At 42.4% G+C, this 19341-nt stretch overlaps 1 protein-coding gene across 1 annotated transcript in view; it reads right to left on the reverse strand.

Annotated features, from left to right (window-relative positions):
• The window catches only part of AGBL1 (AGBL carboxypeptidase 1), a 700107-nt gene extending 681116 nt beyond the window's left edge, over positions 1-18991 (reverse strand). Inside the window, exons 1-5 of the mRNA XM_070045034.1 lie at positions 18956-18991; positions 18808-18871; positions 17028-17174; positions 13700-13831; positions 9730-9823 (exon numbers count right to left, since the gene is read on the reverse strand). Of these exons, the coding sequence (XP_069901135.1) occupies positions 9730-9823; positions 13700-13831; positions 17028-17174; positions 18808-18871; positions 18956-18991 (473 nt within the window). The remainder of the gene's footprint in view (positions 1-9729; positions 9824-13699; positions 13832-17027; positions 17175-18807; positions 18872-18955) is intronic.
• Positions 18992-19341: the final 350 nt, after the last annotated feature.

Here is a 19341-nt window from a genome sequence, read left to right on the forward strand (position 1 = left end):
TTCTAGGTATTTTTTGATTTCCTCTTTGATTTCTTCAGTGATCTCTTGGTTATTAAGTAGTATTCTTTAGCCTCCAATGTGTTTGTATTTTTTACACATTTTTTTCCTGTAATTGATATCTAGTCTCATAGTGTTGTGGTCAGAAAAGATACTTGATACGATTTCACTTTTCTTAAATTTACCAAGGTCTGCTTTCCGACCCACGATATGATCTATCCTGTAGAATGTTCTATGAGCACTTGAGAAGAATGTGTATTCTGTTGTTTTTGTATGGAATGTCCTATAAATATTAATTAAGTCCATCTTGTTTAATGTACCATTTAAAGCTTGTGTTTCCTTATTTATTTTCATTTTGGATTATCTGTCCATTGGTGAAAATGGGGTGTTAAAGTCCTCTAGTATGATTGTGTTACTATTGATTTCCACTTTTATGGCTGTATTTGCCTTATGTATTGAGATGCTCCTATGCTGGGTCCATAAATATTTACAACTGTTATATCTTCTTGGATTGATCCCCTGACCATTATGTAGTGTCATTCTTTGACTCTTTTAATAGTCTTTGTTTTAAAGTCTACTTTGCCTGATATGAGAATTGCTACTCCAGCTTTCTTCTGGTTTCCATTTGCATGGGATGTCTTTTTCCATCCCCTCACTTTCAGTCTGTATGTGTCCCTAGGTCTGAGGTGAGTGTCTTGTAGACAGCATATATACCAGTCTTGTTTTTGTATGCATTCAGCCAGTCTACGTCTTTTGGTTTCGGCATTTTATCCATTTACATTTAAGGTAATTATCGATATGTATGTTCCTATTACCATTTTCTTAATTGTTTTGGGTCCGTTATTGTAGGTCTTTTCCTTCCCTTGTGTTTCTTGCCTAGAGAAGTTCCTCTATCATTTGTTGTAAAGCTGGTTTCATGGTGCTGAATTCTCTTAGCTTTTGCTTATCTGTAAAGGTTTTAGTTTCTCCGTTAAATCTGAATGAGATCCTTGCTGGGTAGAGTAATCTTGGTTGAAGGTTTTTCTCCTTCATCACTTTACATATGTCCTGCCACTCCCTTCTGGCTTTCAGAGTTTCTGCTGAAAGACCAGCTGTTAACCTTATGGGGATTCCCTTGTGTGTTATTTGTTGTTTTTCCTTCGCTGCTTTTAATTTTTTTTTTGTATTTAATTTTTGATAGTTTGATTAATTGTGTCTTTGTGTGTTTCTCCTTGGATTTATCCTGTATGGGACTCTGTGCTTCCTGGATGTGATTAAATATTTCCTTTCCCATGTTAGGGAAATTTTCAACTATAACCTCTTCAAATTATTTCTCAGTCACTTTGTTTTTCTCTTCTTCTTCTGGGACCCCTATAATTCGAATGTTGGTGCGTTTAATGTTGTCCCAGAGGTCTCTGAGACTGTCCTCAATCCTTTTCATTCTTTTTTCTTTATTCCGCTCTGCAGTTGTTATTTCCACTATTTTACCTTCCAGTTCCCTTATCCGTTCTTCTGCCTCAGTTATTCTGCTATTGATCCCTTTTAGAGAATTTTTTAAAATTTATTTATTTTTCACTGTGCTCAGTCTTCTTTGCTGTGTGTGGGCTTTCTCTAGTTGTGGCGAGCGGGGGTGACTCTTTGTTGCGGTGCGTGGCCTTCTCATTGCAGTGGCATCTCTCGTTGCGTGCCACAGGCTCTAGGCACGCGGGCTTCAGTGGTTGTGGCATGTGAGCTTCAGTAGTTGTGGCTCACAGGCTCCAGAGTGCAGGCTCAGTAGTTGTGGTGTACCAGCTTAGTTGCTCTGCGGCACGTGGGATTTTCCCGGACAAGGGCTTGAACCTGTGTCCCCTGCACTGGCAGACGGATTCTTAACCACTGAACTACCAGGGAAGCCCGAGAGTTTTTAATTTCTTTTATTGTGTTGTTCATCACTGTTTGTTTGCTCTTTAGCTGTTCTAGGTCCTTGTTATACGTTTCTTGTATTTTCTCCATTCTGTTTCCAAGATTTTGGATCATCTTTATTATCATTATTCTGAATTCTTTTTCAGGTAGACTGCCTATTTCCTCTTCATTTGTTAGGTCTGGTGGGTTTTTGCCTCGCTCCTTCATCTTCTGTGTGTTTCTCTGTCTTCTCATTTGCTTAAATTACTGTTTTGGGGGTCTCCTTTTTGCAGGCTGCAGGTTCGTAGTTTCTGTTGTTTTTGGTGTCTGTCCCCAGTGTCTAAGGTTGGTTCAGTGGGTTGTGTAGGCTTCCTGGTGAAGGGGACTAATGCCTGTATTTTGGTGGATGAGGCTGGATCTTGTCTTTCTACTGGGCAGGTCCACATCTGGTGGTGTGCTTTGGGGTGTCTGTGGCCTTATTATGATTTTAGGCAGCTTCTCTGCTAATAGATGGGGTTGTGTTCCTGTCTTGCTTGTTGTTTGGCATAGGGTGTCCAGCGCTGTAGCTTGCTGGTCATTGAGTAGAGCTGGGTCTTGGCGTTGAGATGGAGATCTCTGGGAGATTTTCACCGTCTGATATTACGTGGAGCTGGGAGGTCTCTTGTGGACCAGTGTCCTGAACTGGGCTCTCCCACCTGATTTACAGGAAGATACAAACTTCTTTGCAAATGCTCCTTGCTGAGTCAGGTTGGGCTATAAGATTAATTTCTATGGAAATTGAAAATTCTTAAGAGCCTGCCTCCAGTCTACAGAGGGGAAATGGAGGCAAATCCATGAAGAGATATGGGCACAACTGGCTTCAGCAGATAAAGATGAGAATGGAGTTTCTGTAGAGAACCCTCACCAGGGCAAAGCAGGGCACGTATGACCGTCCTAGGGTATGCAGGCCCAGGAAGTTTAGTTTTGTTTTGTTTTGGGATTCTGTCTATACAAACAACTGGATGCACTCAAAATCAGCATGTCAGCAACATTCCGTCTGCCCCATCTCATGTCATGCTGAGGACAAAATACCACACCAGACCGCAAGAGTGATCTCCTTGCCAGATCATCCCCCTTGAATCAAGGACTGGCCATGGAGTCTCAGGACAGCCCCATATGCATGTGTTCCAGAGCTTCTCCTCCTCAAGGTATCCAGTCCACCTCACTGAGGTGTTAGGGCATCAGAGAGCACCCTGAAGGGGGAGGAACAGACTGGAGCCCTGTTGATACACTGCCCACCCAAGCCCATCTCAGGCCCAAAGGAGTACTTTACACATTTCCAGGCAGGCTCTCCAAAGTCCTGGGCCTCCTAAGGAACAGGGCCCACAACAGAAGTCCTTCTGGCTCAGCTCTAAGGGCATTTCCAGATAAAGGCATGATGAGGACCTTTCCACAGAACAGGAAGTCAGTCCATTTCATAAGCCCAACACTGAGTCAGAAAGTTCCTCCCACACTGCACTGTTACTGTTGCCATAGACTGTCACCAACTTGAAAGACAGGGTCCACCTTCTGCTGTTTTCAAACCCCCGTGCCTAGCACCAAGACAGACACTTACAATGTTGTCAAATAAATGTTAAAAATCCTACTTCAAGGCAAGTTTGATTTTCATTATACAGTAGAGCATCTTAGAGAAATGAATAGTGTCTTGAAATTAGGTTAGAGGGCTTAGTTCAGTCTCTGAGTTTCAGTCACCTCGTCTTAAAATGAAGGAGCTAGACCAGCAGATCCTTAAGGACCTTCCAACTTTAGATCCTATGACTTGAATATCTATGACTGGCCCTAATCAGGGAGGGATTACTGGCTTCCCAAAAAAGATGAGAGGGATTTAAACCAACAAACCTAGTCACCAAGGTTTAATATATGTAGGAAACTATTCATTCCACCATCAACTACAGGCTTGGAGTCAGGTGGTAAACGCACTAATCACTCTGTCAGTAAGTTGAGCCTGTGTTGCTCATTCCCAATAGAAGTACTTGTAGGGCTGGGGTGGAATTTTTTTGTTCCTGTTCCAAGGTATCTGAGTCCAAGTGATCGGGAGCACACGGTTTCTGAAACCCCAATGTAAGCCCTTGCTCTGGAGACCACAGAGTCTAATTATATTGAACAGAGAACAGCAAAAGTCACAAAGCCATTAATGGGAGGGTAAGGGGAAAATGAACACCCAGGGAGAAATTCAGTAGCTATTTTGAAAAACAGGAGATTTTGCTTCTTTGTCTCAATGACAAAGTAGCTGAGTCACCCAATCGCTCATGATCTCAGGGAACGCATTAGCTTTGGTTGAGTCTGCACTCATCCAAAAAGTGGAATGGTATGATGGTCGGAGAAAGCCCAGAAGGTCTGGCTCTGAAAAAAAAAGTAGGGATTTGGGGGGAAGGGAAAAGAGGTGCAGGACATATTTTAGAGCTTACAAACTGAAGATGAAATCACCATAAAGAGCTGTCAACGAAGCAATGCCTAGTAATCCTGAACTCAGCCAAAGCTCAAATGCCAGAGATGCCCTGAGATCAGGACTTTGAAGGGAGAAGATCACTTAAAACTATTCTACGCACAGACAACAAGAGACTAAGCTGAAGAATTTCCTTATGAGGCTTGCTGAAGACCCAACACATCCCTCTTCTCCTCTTGTCGAAGTGTTTGAGCCCAGGTAAAGCACACAGCCTCTGAACACCATGACCTCATAGAAACCCAGGCACCCAGGAACTCCTGAGCCTGATGAGTATAACTCACAGCATGAGAGCCCTGCTGAAAGCCTGAGAGGACATTGAGGGGGTGTGAATACTGGAAATGCTGTCTTCTGTGAGGGTTAGACCAGCAAGGTCCTGAACAGCACATTTCCTGACCTCCTGCCTTCTTGGGAAAGCTCCAGAGAAACTGTAAATGAAGGATGAAGGAACCATCTCAGCTCATGGATGTCCTGAGTTCCCTTTCTCAAAGGATGGTGCAATGGTCAGGGAATACAATGGAGCTCAAGGTCCAACCTCTGCTAGGAAGACTCAACCCGTTTCTGATTGACTCTGATGTTTTTGAGGCAAGAGAGGCCAACAGAGTTTAAAGTCCTGGGAAATAAACCAATGATAACAGCTGATAATTCAGCTTCAAAGATTGGGTTAACTATTACCATGTGAAAATGTTGGCCATGCTTTGGAAATAGTTACATGGACAGACAGTGGAAATTGTCATTATTTTTACCAAGACCCTTAGGTCCACCCTGGAAATGAGGGCACACATGTACAGAAGGTGTTGAGACATGGAACAAACACAGACTCTTCTAAGGTCACAAGATGAGTCAGTCACAGACAAGCAATTCATGTTTGCCTCAAAAAATTTTTCTACTTAGTGAATTTGGAAAGCTCAAAGACAGCTTTGGTGCAGATAAACAAACTTGTTCACAGTAGAGCAAGCTAGCAAGAGCTAGCTCACCCTGGCCCTGTGTCATTTTTCCCTCCCTGATTCTATAAAAAGCTCCCCCATAAATTCTAAAGCCCCATAAATTCCAGCCGAATGGATTATCAGACCAAAAACTGGAAGCCTAGCTCTGTCTCAAATAGGAAGCAAAATTTGAATGTCAATGCTGCCCGTCACATCCCCTCAAACGCAGATCTTTCTCTTCTGCCAATCTCAGTCAGTTTTCCCAGACAACTCTAAGTAAGAGACAAAAGACCCCCTCCAGTGATACTTTGTTCTCTTTCAAGCTGAAGGTTGCTGCTTCTCATTGTCTAGAATGAGTCCCCTCCCGCAAGGCACCTCAGTCCCTCATGCAAGAGAGTCCAGCTACTTCATTTCCCAGACATGTTTAGACATGATAGAACCTCAAATGTGAAGTTGGCTTGGTACCAAGAAATAATAAGATAATAAATATGAAGTGCCTACTATAGCACCCACTCAGTAAATGTTGGCTTTTATTTGTCATTAGATAGGTTATTCAAAAAATATAAAATTTTTTTAATTGAAGAATTTCTTTCAAATTGAATTAAGAGCCTACCATGGTCCCGGCACTTGGGTAGGACCAATGGATAACAGCAAGATAAATATAATTTGACTTCTACCTTTAGGAGGTTTAGAATTTATATGGGAGAGAAGACACACACGCCAACATGGTACAGAGTCAAATCTGATATATAGTAAAGGAAAATATGAACAAAGTGCTGGAGGAGGGGAAATTCCTTTTGTCTGGTGAGGTGAAGCAGGCACCATAAGGTGGGGTCTGAAGAATGGGGGCAGCTTCTGCCATTCAATAAGGCAGGGCTGCCCTTCCAGAGGGAGGGAAGCACGTGAGGAAAGATCTGGAACAGGACAGGGCATCCCAGGTGCAGGGGTAGCTGGATAGAAAGAAAGATGAGAGGAGGACTAAAAGGGAAGCATGGAGATGGAGATAGGGACACAATCTTGATTGCTTTGAAGTCAGGAAATACCAGTGCGAGGGCTACAGGAGCTGTCTAGGTCTGAAGAAAACTGCTCAGACTAAAGCAATGGTCATGAAGAAACAGGTGCAAGCCGACACAAATCTATGACAGTAAGACTCTGCCAGCACGGTGGGTATTTGGGAAGTGAAGAAGGCTTGGAATAGCCACCTCCCCTGAGAGTGAGGGCTGGCACAAGGCCACAGAGGGTGAGTGACATTGCTCTGCATGCCCCTTGTCTCTAGAAGGTGTGCGGTTTGTTTCTCTGTCATAAATCTTGCCCTGAATACTATCTGGAGACAGGGTTTTATTGGAGGACAGCTGCATCACTAATTTTAGGTTTGTGCTAGAGAAATAGGGCAGGTTTAATCTCCAGGGCAGGGAGGAGTCATAGTGACACAACGCTGGGCATCTGTTCCTACAGAGGCATTCAAGAATAACTCTCCCGGGGCTTGCTAGCATTTGGAGGCTGACACTCCGTAAAGCTATTCACGTCCCCTGACATGTCACTTCATCCCTGAAAGACCCCTTCAAACCCACAGGTTCTGGCATCCAAGTCAAGTTGAGTAGAACTCATTGGGGTACAACTTAGTTACTATTTGGGAAACGGAGTTCATGTGAGAAGGTGAGTAGTGGTAGAAACTTCCCATCTGCATGTTCGCCTCTAGCTTTGCTGCCAGATCTGAAGCAGGCAGCCAAGTACCCAACAGCATTTATATTCATAACGAGGAACAATATTAAAGCACCTTAAAGCTTCCAAGATTTTTGGCACAGTATTTCTTAATGCCCCCAGCAAACCTAAGAGGTAGGACTTGATATTCACACTTTGAGAAATGTAACAGTTTAGTTAAGAAAGGATAAATGACTCGCCAAGGAATCAGCTAGAAAGAGGGGGACAAGGCGGGTCTTCTGATTTTAGCACCTTTGCTCTTGTCTTGCTGCTGGAGGCTGGGGGTAAGGCAGAAAACAAGGCAGCTTTGAGAAAGAATTCAAAAGCAGAGGGAACAGACATTTATTTTGCCTTTGGGAGGAAAGAGCCATACGATGGAGGAGAAAGACTCCCCCTATCATTAAGCAAATTGGTCCATGAGTATGTGCGTTTAGATGAAACACACATTTAGGTAACAGAAATTTAAACAAAGTTTAACTGCTTGTGATTGTCTTATATATGGTGGTTTAGAAATCAACTGCTGGACATAGACTGCGTAAAGTACTCCGGTGGTGGTTTAAGAGCTAAGGCTCATGTATCAGACAGGGTTTAAATTCCAGCTCTTTCACTTAAATCCCAGCATGTTACTTAACTTCTTTCAGCTTCAATTTTTTTTTTCCCTGTAAAATTGGGGAGAGTAACAGCACCTGCCTCACAGAAGAGAGGAGAGGATCAAATGAGATAATGCATGCTAAGAGCTTAGCATGGGGCAGAGCACATAATAAATGCCATGGCAATGACAGCTCTATCGAAATGGTTGGTGGAAAAGCCTCTCTCCGATGGAGGTTTGGTTTTAATTTGGCATTTGGATCAAGAAGGGGAATCATCTTGTCTAACTTTTACAGAATAGACCAGAAATGCAGAAATATGCCCGAGGTCCCTGAAGAGTCATTTTGTCATCAGAAACATCCACCCCTGTTTATCCCTGGGGTTACTCTCCACGAGAAAAAAAGCAATAGAGATGGCAACTAGCAAGAGTCTCTGAGAAGGGGGCTTCTGTGCTTTGTTGCTTACTCCCCCTAGCTCAATCTGAATAGGGAAGACAATAAAAGCTATCAGGATTCCAGAAGTGAAGGGCCTAGTGCCAAGGTAAGCTGGGAAGGGCTTGCCTAGAGGAGCTCTCCAAACAACATGGTACCCGAGTGAGTACTGTGTGATACTGGTATGTGGATGGGCCCAGGAGACATCACTAGATTTTCACATGATGTAGGGTAGGCAACCAAACATTCCTGAGCTGCCAAAGAGATACATGGAGACAACAGCAGATTAGAAGAGTCCTGGTGAGTAAGGCAAAAAGATATGGCTCATGGATTGCTGACCAAAGGACATGTTAAGACTGCATATGTCAGCAGCAAAGGCCTACACACCACGATCAAAACAGAAATATCCAAATCAAACATATTCAAATTGAATAATGGAAGTTTAAGAGGGAAATAAAATATAATTACAGAAAAACCAAGAAAGTTAATTTCTTTGGTCTGGTCACTGAGCTTGTGACTCTGAAGTTTTATACTTAACTAAATGAGGATCCCTTGACAGAATGTAGCTGAATCCCATTTTGCAATACATTTGCACTTCAGAGAAGAGATTTCTCAAATGAGGCACATGCAACACCGACTCTCCAAAAAAAAGGTGGTCTGCAAACAAAAATAGTTCCCTAACCAAATTAGTTTTGGAAAAGGGTATATACTACATACCCATCTTGAATATTCTGAATGTGTGTTAGCTTTATGAAGGCTTTGAGAAGTCTTACAGTAAAGAAATATACCTAACTTTGTTTAACCCAGTACTTCTCAATATATTTGATGAGAAATTTTTTTTTTTTAACCAAGATATAATGTTTTTCACTCTAGGAAATGCTGGTATAGAGAGCTGCACGTGAGAATGTATGATAATGGCATTATTGTGGTGACCCAAGAGAAAAATAATCAGGTGGAAGATGAGCTGACGATTGATGCTGGGATGCAGAAAATCTCATGGCTGATCATGGAAATGCTACTTTGCCAAATGACCCCATGTATCTTGGAAATTGGCTGAATTTTTTCTAATATTCTTTCAAGGTCCTCGCTGAGTCACTCCCATAAATGATGGATCTTATTGGTTCCAAATATCTCTAAAGCCTGCGTCTCTGACCATCTCCCTTTTTTTAAGTTTGTGATTCAATTCTCTCCACTCCAGGAGGCAGGGCCAGGGAGAATAGCTGAGTTTCACTTTCCAATCATAAAAACACATCTCAAAACTAGCACACAATCAGAATTTCATATCAGAAATTTAGGAACCCTGAGAGCATCACCTTTCCCTATCATGTCTGAACTGTCTTTTAAGGGCTGTACTCACTATGGTAGAGTCTGTGATTAAAAGAGATACCTGAAGGCTTCAGGCAAAAAACAAGGGCTTTTGAGTCAGACAGATCTGGCTGGATTCAAATCCCAACTCTGCCTTTTTCTAGCATTGTGACCTTGGATAAGACTCTCTCCACATCTGAGTTCCCTCATCTGAAAATGAAGATGATATTATATCCATTCAGGTTGTTGTGACAATCCGAGGAAATGATGCATGGGTGGGGAGGGATGCAAGTTGAGACAGGATAAAATCATAGTACCATATCTACAAGGGGGAAGTCATTGCTCAGTGAACTGGAAGCACCAAGAGAATATCTATGAGACCCTTCCCATATCTCTATCTACTACAAAGAAGACAAAAGTACTAAAAATTGCTCTGTACCTGATTACTCGGGTGCGCTTCTGGGTATAAGGGGTGATGACCTTGAGAAGCAGTTCCATCGCTCCATTAATTCCCAGCATGGCTCCTGTGGTGACTGAGAAAGACAAAAGCACACTAGTTATTGACCCATCTGAACCAAGCATTATTTTCAGCATTACAGAATGAGCCTAAAAGATAGGGGAGGTCCATCACCTTTCTTACCAAAGGCAACTTAAAAGCAGAGAACTTCTATGGTCTTTTATCCCTGGCTTGGAAGTTAAAGATTATCCGAAAAGCACACATTATCTTCCCACACTATCTCTTTCTCAAAAGGGTCCCAAGCCATGAAATTATGTTTTTCATTTTCTGGTGGCCCATTGCCCTACTCCTTTGTATAGTCAATCAGAATAGCCAAGGCAATTGCCGAGCAGATTTTTTCTGTAAGCAGATCTTTGGGTTTCTGGCAACTACTTAAGTTCAAGCTGTTTCACCCACCACCGACTTCCTATATGATACATACGTGTGCGTGCGCACGCGCACACACGCACGCGCGCGCGCACACACACACACACACACACACACACACACACACAGCCAGTATCTTAAAAAACACTTTCTTAGATGTATTTTGCTGTTTGGAGACTTCACAATGAAGAAAAGTCGTAAGTGGATGGGATAAGTTTCAATCCAACTTGGATTGACTTCTTTAAAACTTCAAGAAGCAACCTAATAAAGAAGATAGTGCCCTTTTTGTTCCACCCCGGTTCCAAGTTCCCCTACAACTTTTGCACTCAGATCGCCCATCACTAAAAGGCTAAGGCTTGACTATACCTCTATCCATTAGAATGGCAAAGGAAGAATCAGTTGGTCCTGCTCAGAGGTAACTACCAGAAATTGTTGCCTTTTTGCCCAATTGGATGGCTATAAAAACAGAGTGATAGATCTGAAAAATAGAAAGAGACCAAAAGGGGTAGCTGGTCATCCTGGTGGCTTCAGATAAGTACTTTGGATACAAAACCTCTCATCTCTGATGATGCCCCAGCCACTCTGCAATATTCCCAGCACCTCACTCCACTCAGCTCACTTTAGGAAGAGCTCTGATCACGTCAAAAATAAGAGGAACCCACAGGATACAAAATGGAATCTTGGCCCGAGGCAAAACTTTCAGTGGGAGAAGGAAAGAAGTTTATCTTCCAAGGTGTGACTCTTTTTCCTTTCCTTCACTGTACTGTTGTAGTAAAACAGAGACCTATGAATGCCTTGTGCTTTGTACCAGCTTTGTTCCAGGAAATATGAGTGGAAACAAGGGGGTCAGGGAGAAGCAAAGAGATAAAAACAAGGGAGGCTTATACTGGCTTGCTCCAAGCCTCAGGAAAGGAGGAAAAATGGAAAACTGGAGTCTCTAATATAGTTCAGCTCAGTAAAGTCCACCAGAGAGAGACTGAGGCTGATGTCTTAGTTATCACCAGGAGTGCGTGTTCCTGGAATATCCTCTATGCGTTCGTCCCTCCTGAGGCTAGTACAGGCAGTCATTGAATGGATCAAAATTCAAGAATTTGGCATCCTAGTTCTGCCCATCAATCTTCCCTTCCCATGGCTACTAACTCAGTCCTTACTTCTAAATTGGCAAAACATGCTGGAGTAAACTCCTGGCAAATAATTCAGCAAAATTCTAGTATTAAGTAGAGTTAGAGAGGAAATAGTTTTAAGAGCATGAATTCTAGCATGGGAGACTTTAGACTTGGAACTGAAAGAGGATAACAATAAAAAGTCCTCACTAAGTTCTTCCATGCTGGATGCCTGCCCAAGGTTAGACCTCTGGCAGCTCTATAAGCAACCTCACCGGCCATCTGAGAGCTGCCGAATGGTTCGCTGGCTGTCACAGACCCATTATGGTTCCAGCCAATTCCTTCTGCAGATAGGAGCTGTTTAGAAAACTTGCTGGAACATTCAACAGTGGCTAACAATTCACCAAAGCGACAGCAACCCATGGGCTTCATGAACTCCTCTTGCCTCTCATCAGTAAAGTCAATGTGTAGAGAGTGATCGTATTTTTTTTAATTTTTTTCTTCTTTTTTTTTTTTTTTTTTTTTTGTGGTACACGGGCCTCTCACTGTTGTGGCCTCTCCTGTTGCGGAGCACAGGCTCCGGACGCGCAGGCTCAGCGGCCACGGCTCACGGGCCCAGCTGCTCCGCGGCACGTGCGATCCTCCCGGACCAGGGCACGAACCCATGTCCCCTGCTTGGGCAGGCGGACTCTCAACCACTGCGCCACCAGGGAAGCCCTTTTTTTAATATTTTATGAAACAGTTCATACAATAAATGTTGTCTTAGAATAGGAGACACATGGCCACCTCCTCATACCCAGAGGCAAATCTCAGCATTTTTCAGAGCTCCCTGCTGAAGGAATTCTTCAAGATCTCTATAATCAATATATATAATGAGAGTAAGTTATTCATCTTAACTATTCTTTACGAAACCAAAATAAGATACTTCAAATCTCGTGCTGCTGGCAAGCTCCAAATGGGGGTGACACACCTTCTGCCTCCTCATTAATAAGAGTTGTCCTTTATACAAAGCCACAACTTCTCACTTAGATTTTCCTTTATTAGAAATGGGTTTGGAGAGATTCTTTCAGCCTCTCTCAAATATTCTCTGGTTTTCTGCTCAACATACATGAGTGTGAGTGGAGATTCTGTCTGTGAACACGGAGTCAAGCATCTGTCTCATTATTCCCTAGAAATACTTTCTTTTGATGGGTCTTCCATGCTTACTCATGGAGTTAACCAATGAAATATGTCCCTAATATTTTGTTAGTTCTGAGGACAGTTACGGAAAAAGGTCACCACCTGTTTACTCCCCTTATGTGTGTGATTCCTATTATTTCAAAGGACTGAGGGAAAAGATTAGAGCAGAGAAGAAAAACTAACACTTACTTAGCAACTATTATGTGACGAACTTACCTGTGAACATGATCTTACTTATCCCAACCACCAAGTCTATGAGCTCTTATTACAACTGTAATTTTACAAAGGAAGAAGCTGAGGTTAAACAGGTTAAGTGCACACATCATATGACTCTTAAGAAATGAAGTCAAAGTCAAGCCCAGGTCTTCTTGGCTCTAAGCTCATGTTCTTTCCTCTAGAGAGTATTACATCTAAATTGTTGTCACTTTTGTTCTGCAGGAAAGGGGCTTCGAAAGGAGAAATAAAAGTCTGTGTTCTTTACACTGAAATAGGTGGTACAGAATATAATCTATTAAAAACTGTATCTGTGTGGAGAGTAGAATAAACATGAATTTTGCAGTTAGAAACTTAGCCCTCATGACTTATCTGTATGAACTCAAGCAATTTCTTCATTCTTCTAAGCTTCATTTTCTTTTTTCTTAGCTATGAAATGCTGAGACTACATACAGGATGGTTATGATTATCAGAAATAATTCAAATCAGGAGATGGCAAATAACATCAACCCATGTGCCATGATATATCAAGTTACCTGAAAGACTATGTTGAGAAGCATTGGGACATAAACTTTGGTAAAGGATGTCATGAGCAATGAGTGACTTCAGGGACATAGTGGAGGGACTTGTGATGTGAGGGTCGCTCTTGACAGCTGTAACACATTGCTCTGTGCCTTGGATATAAGGACTGAATAAAGTCTGCCTTCCCCTGCCACAGGTCTTTTTCACCTTGTAGTACTGACAGAGAGACGCAGAGTGCTAAAATGTTTTAGCTCCCAAGGGAAAACAATATGGATATCTCACTTCAAGCACCAGCTCAAGAGTTCTCCAAGGCTGAGAAGGAGATGAAGAAATAACTTCTCACCTCTACGGTCTCTAGAACATGAGGCTCCTCCTGGTTTATTTATCTTGTTGGGACTACATTTGTCCTCCACCCATGCCCTCCTTCCAACCACACCCCCAAATGGTTTCCAGGTGTCCCAGCCCAGATCTGGAAGCCACCCCCAGAGAGCCACAATTGAGTTGCTTACCACTAAAGGCAAAGACACGCAGAGCCCAGAGACAGTGGAGAAGGTTCTGGCTGTGAGACAGGTTTTTCCTCGCCAGAATCAATGTCACATCAAGTGCTTCAAATTCCAGTGCCTTCTGTCCAAACTTTTTATCTATGAACACAGATCAATCCATCTTAGTTGTGTTTCACATTAATTCTGAAGGTTGTATAATGTGTGGGGGAGAGGAAGGCAAAGATGGTGGAGTGAAGATTATCATGGCCAATGAGACTTTTCGGGTCTAGTAGAAAATGCTACTATGTATGTCCCCATCGGAGCCAGATGACTCAAAAGAGCTAATGGAGGGTATACATATGGTCCATTATTCTTCAAGTAATATTTACATGAAGTCTTGTGGGTTGTATGACTTGCACCCCCTATATGTAAAAATGTTTCTGGTTGTCCTCAAACATGAGCTACAGTTTAGCTGGGTATAAATTTCTTCCTTTAAGACAGTTCCAGAAGTAAGGATACTTAAGTTACATAACATTCAAATGCATTGTGTGAACCTTGATTGGATCCTTCTCTGAACATGTCTGTAAAAGGCATGCTGGGAACATTTGAAGAAACTGGAATGAATATAAATATGTGTGCATTGTTAATTTTGTTAGATTTGTGACTATGGTATTATGATTATATAGGAAAACGTCTCTTTTCAAAGAAATGCACACAAAAGTATTTAGGAGTAATGTTATCTCTAATTTTCCTTAGAATATTTCAAATAAATAGGTTAAGGAAATATGGCAAAATGTTAACAATGTTTAGAGCTAAGTGATAGGTATAGAAGAGGTCATCTTTCTATATGGTAGAGAACTTTATAATAAAACATGAAAACATAATTTCAGAAAATAAAATTTTCTCCCCAAATTTCTCTAAATTGTTGGTCCAAATAACCTGATATTCAGTGTTGTGGGTTAGTCATTATTATTTTAATAATTACTAATAATTATTAATATTATTTAATAATTAGTAATAAGCATAAAAAATAAAGGGAAAAATATTTTTTAATTCTATGCTCCTGGCTCCCACTAGGGATAATATGTGACTGTGCCACCTGTCACATTTGTTTGTGTCCTTTCCAAAGTGCAATGCCCAAATCACCATGTTTGTTTTTGCAAGAATACAGTCCCTACCAGATTCATAGCAGGTGGAAATAAGTAAAACAGAGACAACATCCTAAACCTCATTTACCAATATTTATCTCTGGACCAAAAGACACCAAAAGGCAAAGAGACTGTGACTGAACTCATATGACCCGTTTCCTTTATCAGAAAAGAAAGATACCTATCTGGCTCCATTCATGAGCAGCCAATCTCGTTTCTGTTCTGTTCAGGTCAGCCCCTGACAGCTTGAATGTCAATATCAAGGACTACCATCTTTAATGGCAGAAGGTGTAATTATGACAATATCAAGGTCCATAACTTGAAAATCACTGCCCCGGTGCATCACTCATCTCTCTTTCTCCTATGAAACCTACATGACTCTTGTCCATCAAGCTTCTGGCGCCACACGCTAAGCAGGCAACATACAACCTTGCTTAATCCTTACAGCAACCCAAGAATTATGTACTGAGACCCATTTTGTAGATGAGAGCCCAATGGTAACTTGCCCAAGGTCACACTGCTAATAAATGTCAAAGCCAGGCCTAAAACCCAGATCTGACTTCCCAGCCTCTGCCATTTACTACCAGGGTGTATATCATGTCTTTTCTGTCTGTTTTTGGAGTTCACTTGGCCCACTCTTTGTTTTGCTGACTTCTTCTTATCTTTCAAGTTTGGGCTCCAATGTCACCTCTCTCTGTCCACATCATCTTAGAGGAACATCACCTTTTCTTTTCCTTCCAGTTATTATCTAGTTAATTATCATTGTCTGCTATTATCTAGTTAATCTAGTTAATTATTCTGCCCTTCCCCACTTGAATGTAAGTCCCATGCGAAGAGGCCCCTTATCTGTCTGTGTGACAGTGATGTTCCCAGTGTCTAGAACAGTGCACAGCCCTGGGAGACATGGAGTAAAAATCTGTTGAATACTCAACAGATATTCAATGAATATTGGTTCTACTGGTTTTGTCTGGAACATGCTCATGCAGGTGCTGGCTGATGCCTGGGTCTCAATCATTATCTGTGAAATGTAGAATAGACTCAAATCACAGCTCCAAACATTGAAAGGAAAGAGTATCCCAGAGCCCTGTGCCCTCAGCTGCTGCTGCCTGCACTGAGCATCAGAGATCCAACTTTTGGAGGACCTGAGCTTCTCAACTGTGATTTATGTAAGACTGCACACAATCGGAGCTTAACTGTTAGGACTAATTTGCAACGTTTACATGCATCCTGAGTGCCCAGGCTTTTTCAAATGTGCTCCAAAATTTTCTAGGGTTGTAGGGAGATGTTTCAGTCTTCTACGAGGAAAGAGAAATGGATGTGCGGCATAAGTGGAAAGAATTCTAGACCCCCATCTTCTCTTCAACCAAGGAAGCTCCACTTCTATGTGACATATTGTAGTGAGTTGAAAACCGTGCCCCAAAATTCATGTCTGCCTGGAACCTCAGAATGTTATCATATTTGGAAATACAGTCTTTGCAGACTTAATTACTTAAGATAAGATCATACAGATTTGGATGGGCCCTCAATCCAATGGCCAATATCCTTATAAGAGGAGAGGACACAAAGAAAGACACAAGAGTAGAAGGCCATGTGAAGATGGATGCAGAAATTGCAGTGATGTGTCTATAAGCCAAGAAACACCAAGGATTGCTGGAAATTACCAGAATCTAGGAGAGAGGCATGTAAGAGATTCTCCCTCAGAGCCTCCAGAAGGAACCAATCTTGCTAACCTCTTAATTTCAGACTTTTGGCCTCCAAAACTGTGAGAAAATAAATTTCTGTTGTTTTAAGCCACCCAGTTTGTAGTAATTCGTTACGGCAGCCCTAGGAAATTAATGCATTTACATAACGAACCTCCATATAAGATGTTATTTGAAGAAATTTTCCATTTATTTTTAAAGTGATTGAAAACGTCCTTGGAGTATCTCCCCTCTGTCCCCCATATGCCTCATGCCCCATGTAGTCCATGCCTGCTCTGGGTCCTGTCCTAAGCTCCTAAGTACCTTGGATTTGCTGACATCTACGAACCTCTCCTGGACCCTCACCTTCCAGGTGAGGCTGGGGCTGGTCCTGCCATCACCACCAAGGTGTCTATACCTTCCTGTTGCTCCTCCCTGTACTCCCCCACAAAAGCTTCCCAAATTGCTCTCATGATAACATCTCCAGATGCCCTTTCAGTCATCTTTGGGTCCCAGGGGTATGGGTACCTCGTAGGCCAACTTTGGCCAGCAGCCGGAAGAGGGGCAAGAGGATATCATAGTCTGGAGAAGCCGTCCTGGCTGTGTCCACCAGGGTCTGCAGAAGGGCTTCGCTACCACCCTTGCTGATCACGTAGCAAATCCTCCGGTCTGTGCCTGAGAGGGAAAGCAGAGGAGCGCTGAGCCTCAAATAACTACCCTCATTTCCTTGGAACAGAAAGCAGACCCCACAGCTAGAGACAGAACAAGGATTGGTTCATTTCACCCCAGAAACGAAAACTGTGGAGTTCTTGAAGCAACTTGTGTAAAGTTGTGCTATTAGGTAAGGGCCAGGGTTGTGGGGTGGGGGTGGGGTGTGAAATGGAGAAATAATGGAATATTTCAGAACTTGCAGCAGCTGTAATAAGCGGAGCCTAAAATCTACTTTCCTGAGAATCTATTAAGTCTCAGTGTATCTGTGCACTTGTGTTGCATGTATAGAAATATGCATATAGGCTTATGTATAATCATATACTTAATTAAAGAGGGATCAGTATCCCCTCAGCTATACGTTTCAATCATCTACAAGAGGGTTTGGTTTGATAGCTTATCTGGAATAATTTCATGGATGGTGTTAATGATTATCTGGTGCTGACCTTCAGTAACAGATGTGCGGTAAATATGGAAACAACCAGAATAATCCCTTGAGAAACAAACATCTAATCATACGTCTAGGGAGTTTGAAGACTGTCTGGGGCTAGGGTAAGGTTTATTGGTCTTTCTACCTAAGAATAGTTTTAAACATCTTGCCCCAGGACAAGCTCAAAAGCAGTGATTACATTTCAACTTGGAAGGGGACCCACGTGACTCTCTATGCATTTGGACAAAGGTGGCCAACAGGGTGGGAGATTATTAGCAAAGAAGACCCTCTGATTTTTCATCCTCTACTAAAGGGGCAATAATCAGTACCTATTTCAGAAGGACAACTCCAAGGTTTCATTCTAAGAGTTCCAGACACCACTGGACAAATTGAAGGCAGAACTACCACAGAGGACAAGTGGTCTTCACCTACAGAGGGTACCTCGTGCAGAAGAAGGGAAGCCACCCCGCCACTGGAGGGCAGCACAGCCTATAGAAAAACCTCAGTATGAGTGGACCCTTCCTCCTGATTCTGTAATCTGAGGGTTTGTGGCTTTGGAGTGACATTCACTTTGGTATTGTCTGTTTGGTGATAATACGTCTTTCTAATGCAATGTGACTGGCTACATAGAAGTGAAAACTGAGTAAATGTTGGAATGTCCAAGAAGCTGTGTTTTCCAAGACCCTCACATGGAAATGAGCTAATAGAGGCGTGCCCCAGTTAACTCAGTTGATGCCAATATAGTCACCTCTGTCATCTTATCTCTGAAAATGTAGTGGCTGACCACTCTGCTAAGTCCAGCTCCTGCCTCATCTTCCTGTCTCCACTGGACATATGAAGGGAGCTGCCAATACCTGGCTCTCTAAATGGGCCACGATGAGGGAAGCAGGGGAGGCAACAGGTCGAATTGCTGAGGGCTGGAGGTCCTTGTCCCCAGAAATGAAGTATCATAGAATCACCACCAAGAGTCTAATTCCCTCCTAAGTTTGGATCACCATAGGGTGAGTGACAAGACTGAAAAGCCCAAAGTACAACCATCCCATGGTGATTCTGTCTCTCACAGAAAACTTGAGCTGGAGCAAACCCCCAAGCTACACAGGTCCCTGGGAGACACCACAGCTGCATGCCTCCATGTCCACCATACAAGGGATGAGGGCATGGCTTACTCACCAACGGAGAGCAGATCTCCGAGGACCTGCAGGATGGTCAGGGTGGACTCCCTGTCAGAGGAGCTCTGCAATGAAAGCACAGGCAGCCATTTTTAAGAAGGAAGGTGAGGGTGCAGCCACTATGGAGAACAGTATGGAGGTTCCTTAACGTTACCATATGATCCAGCGATCCCACTCCTGGGCATATATCCAGAAAAGATGAAAACTCTAATTTGAAAAGATACATGCACCTGAATGTTCATTACAGCACTATTTACAATAGCCAGGACATGGAAGCAACCTAAATGTCCAGATGAATGGATAAGGAAGATGTGGTACATATATACAATGGACTATTACTCAGCCATAAAAAAGAATGAAATAATGCCATTTGCAGCAACATGGATGGGCCTAGAGATTATCATGCTAAGTGAAGTAAGTCTGACAGAGAAAGAAATATATCATATGATATAACTTATATCTAAGTTATATCATAAAATCTAAAAAAAATTATTCAAGTGAACTTATTTACAAAACAGAAATAGACTCGCAGACA

Source organism: Globicephala melas, chromosome 2 (assembly GCF_963455315.2).
Source record: "Globicephala melas chromosome 2, mGloMel1.2, whole genome shotgun sequence".
Taxonomy (NCBI): Eukaryota; Metazoa; Chordata; class Mammalia; order Artiodactyla; family Delphinidae; genus Globicephala; species Globicephala melas.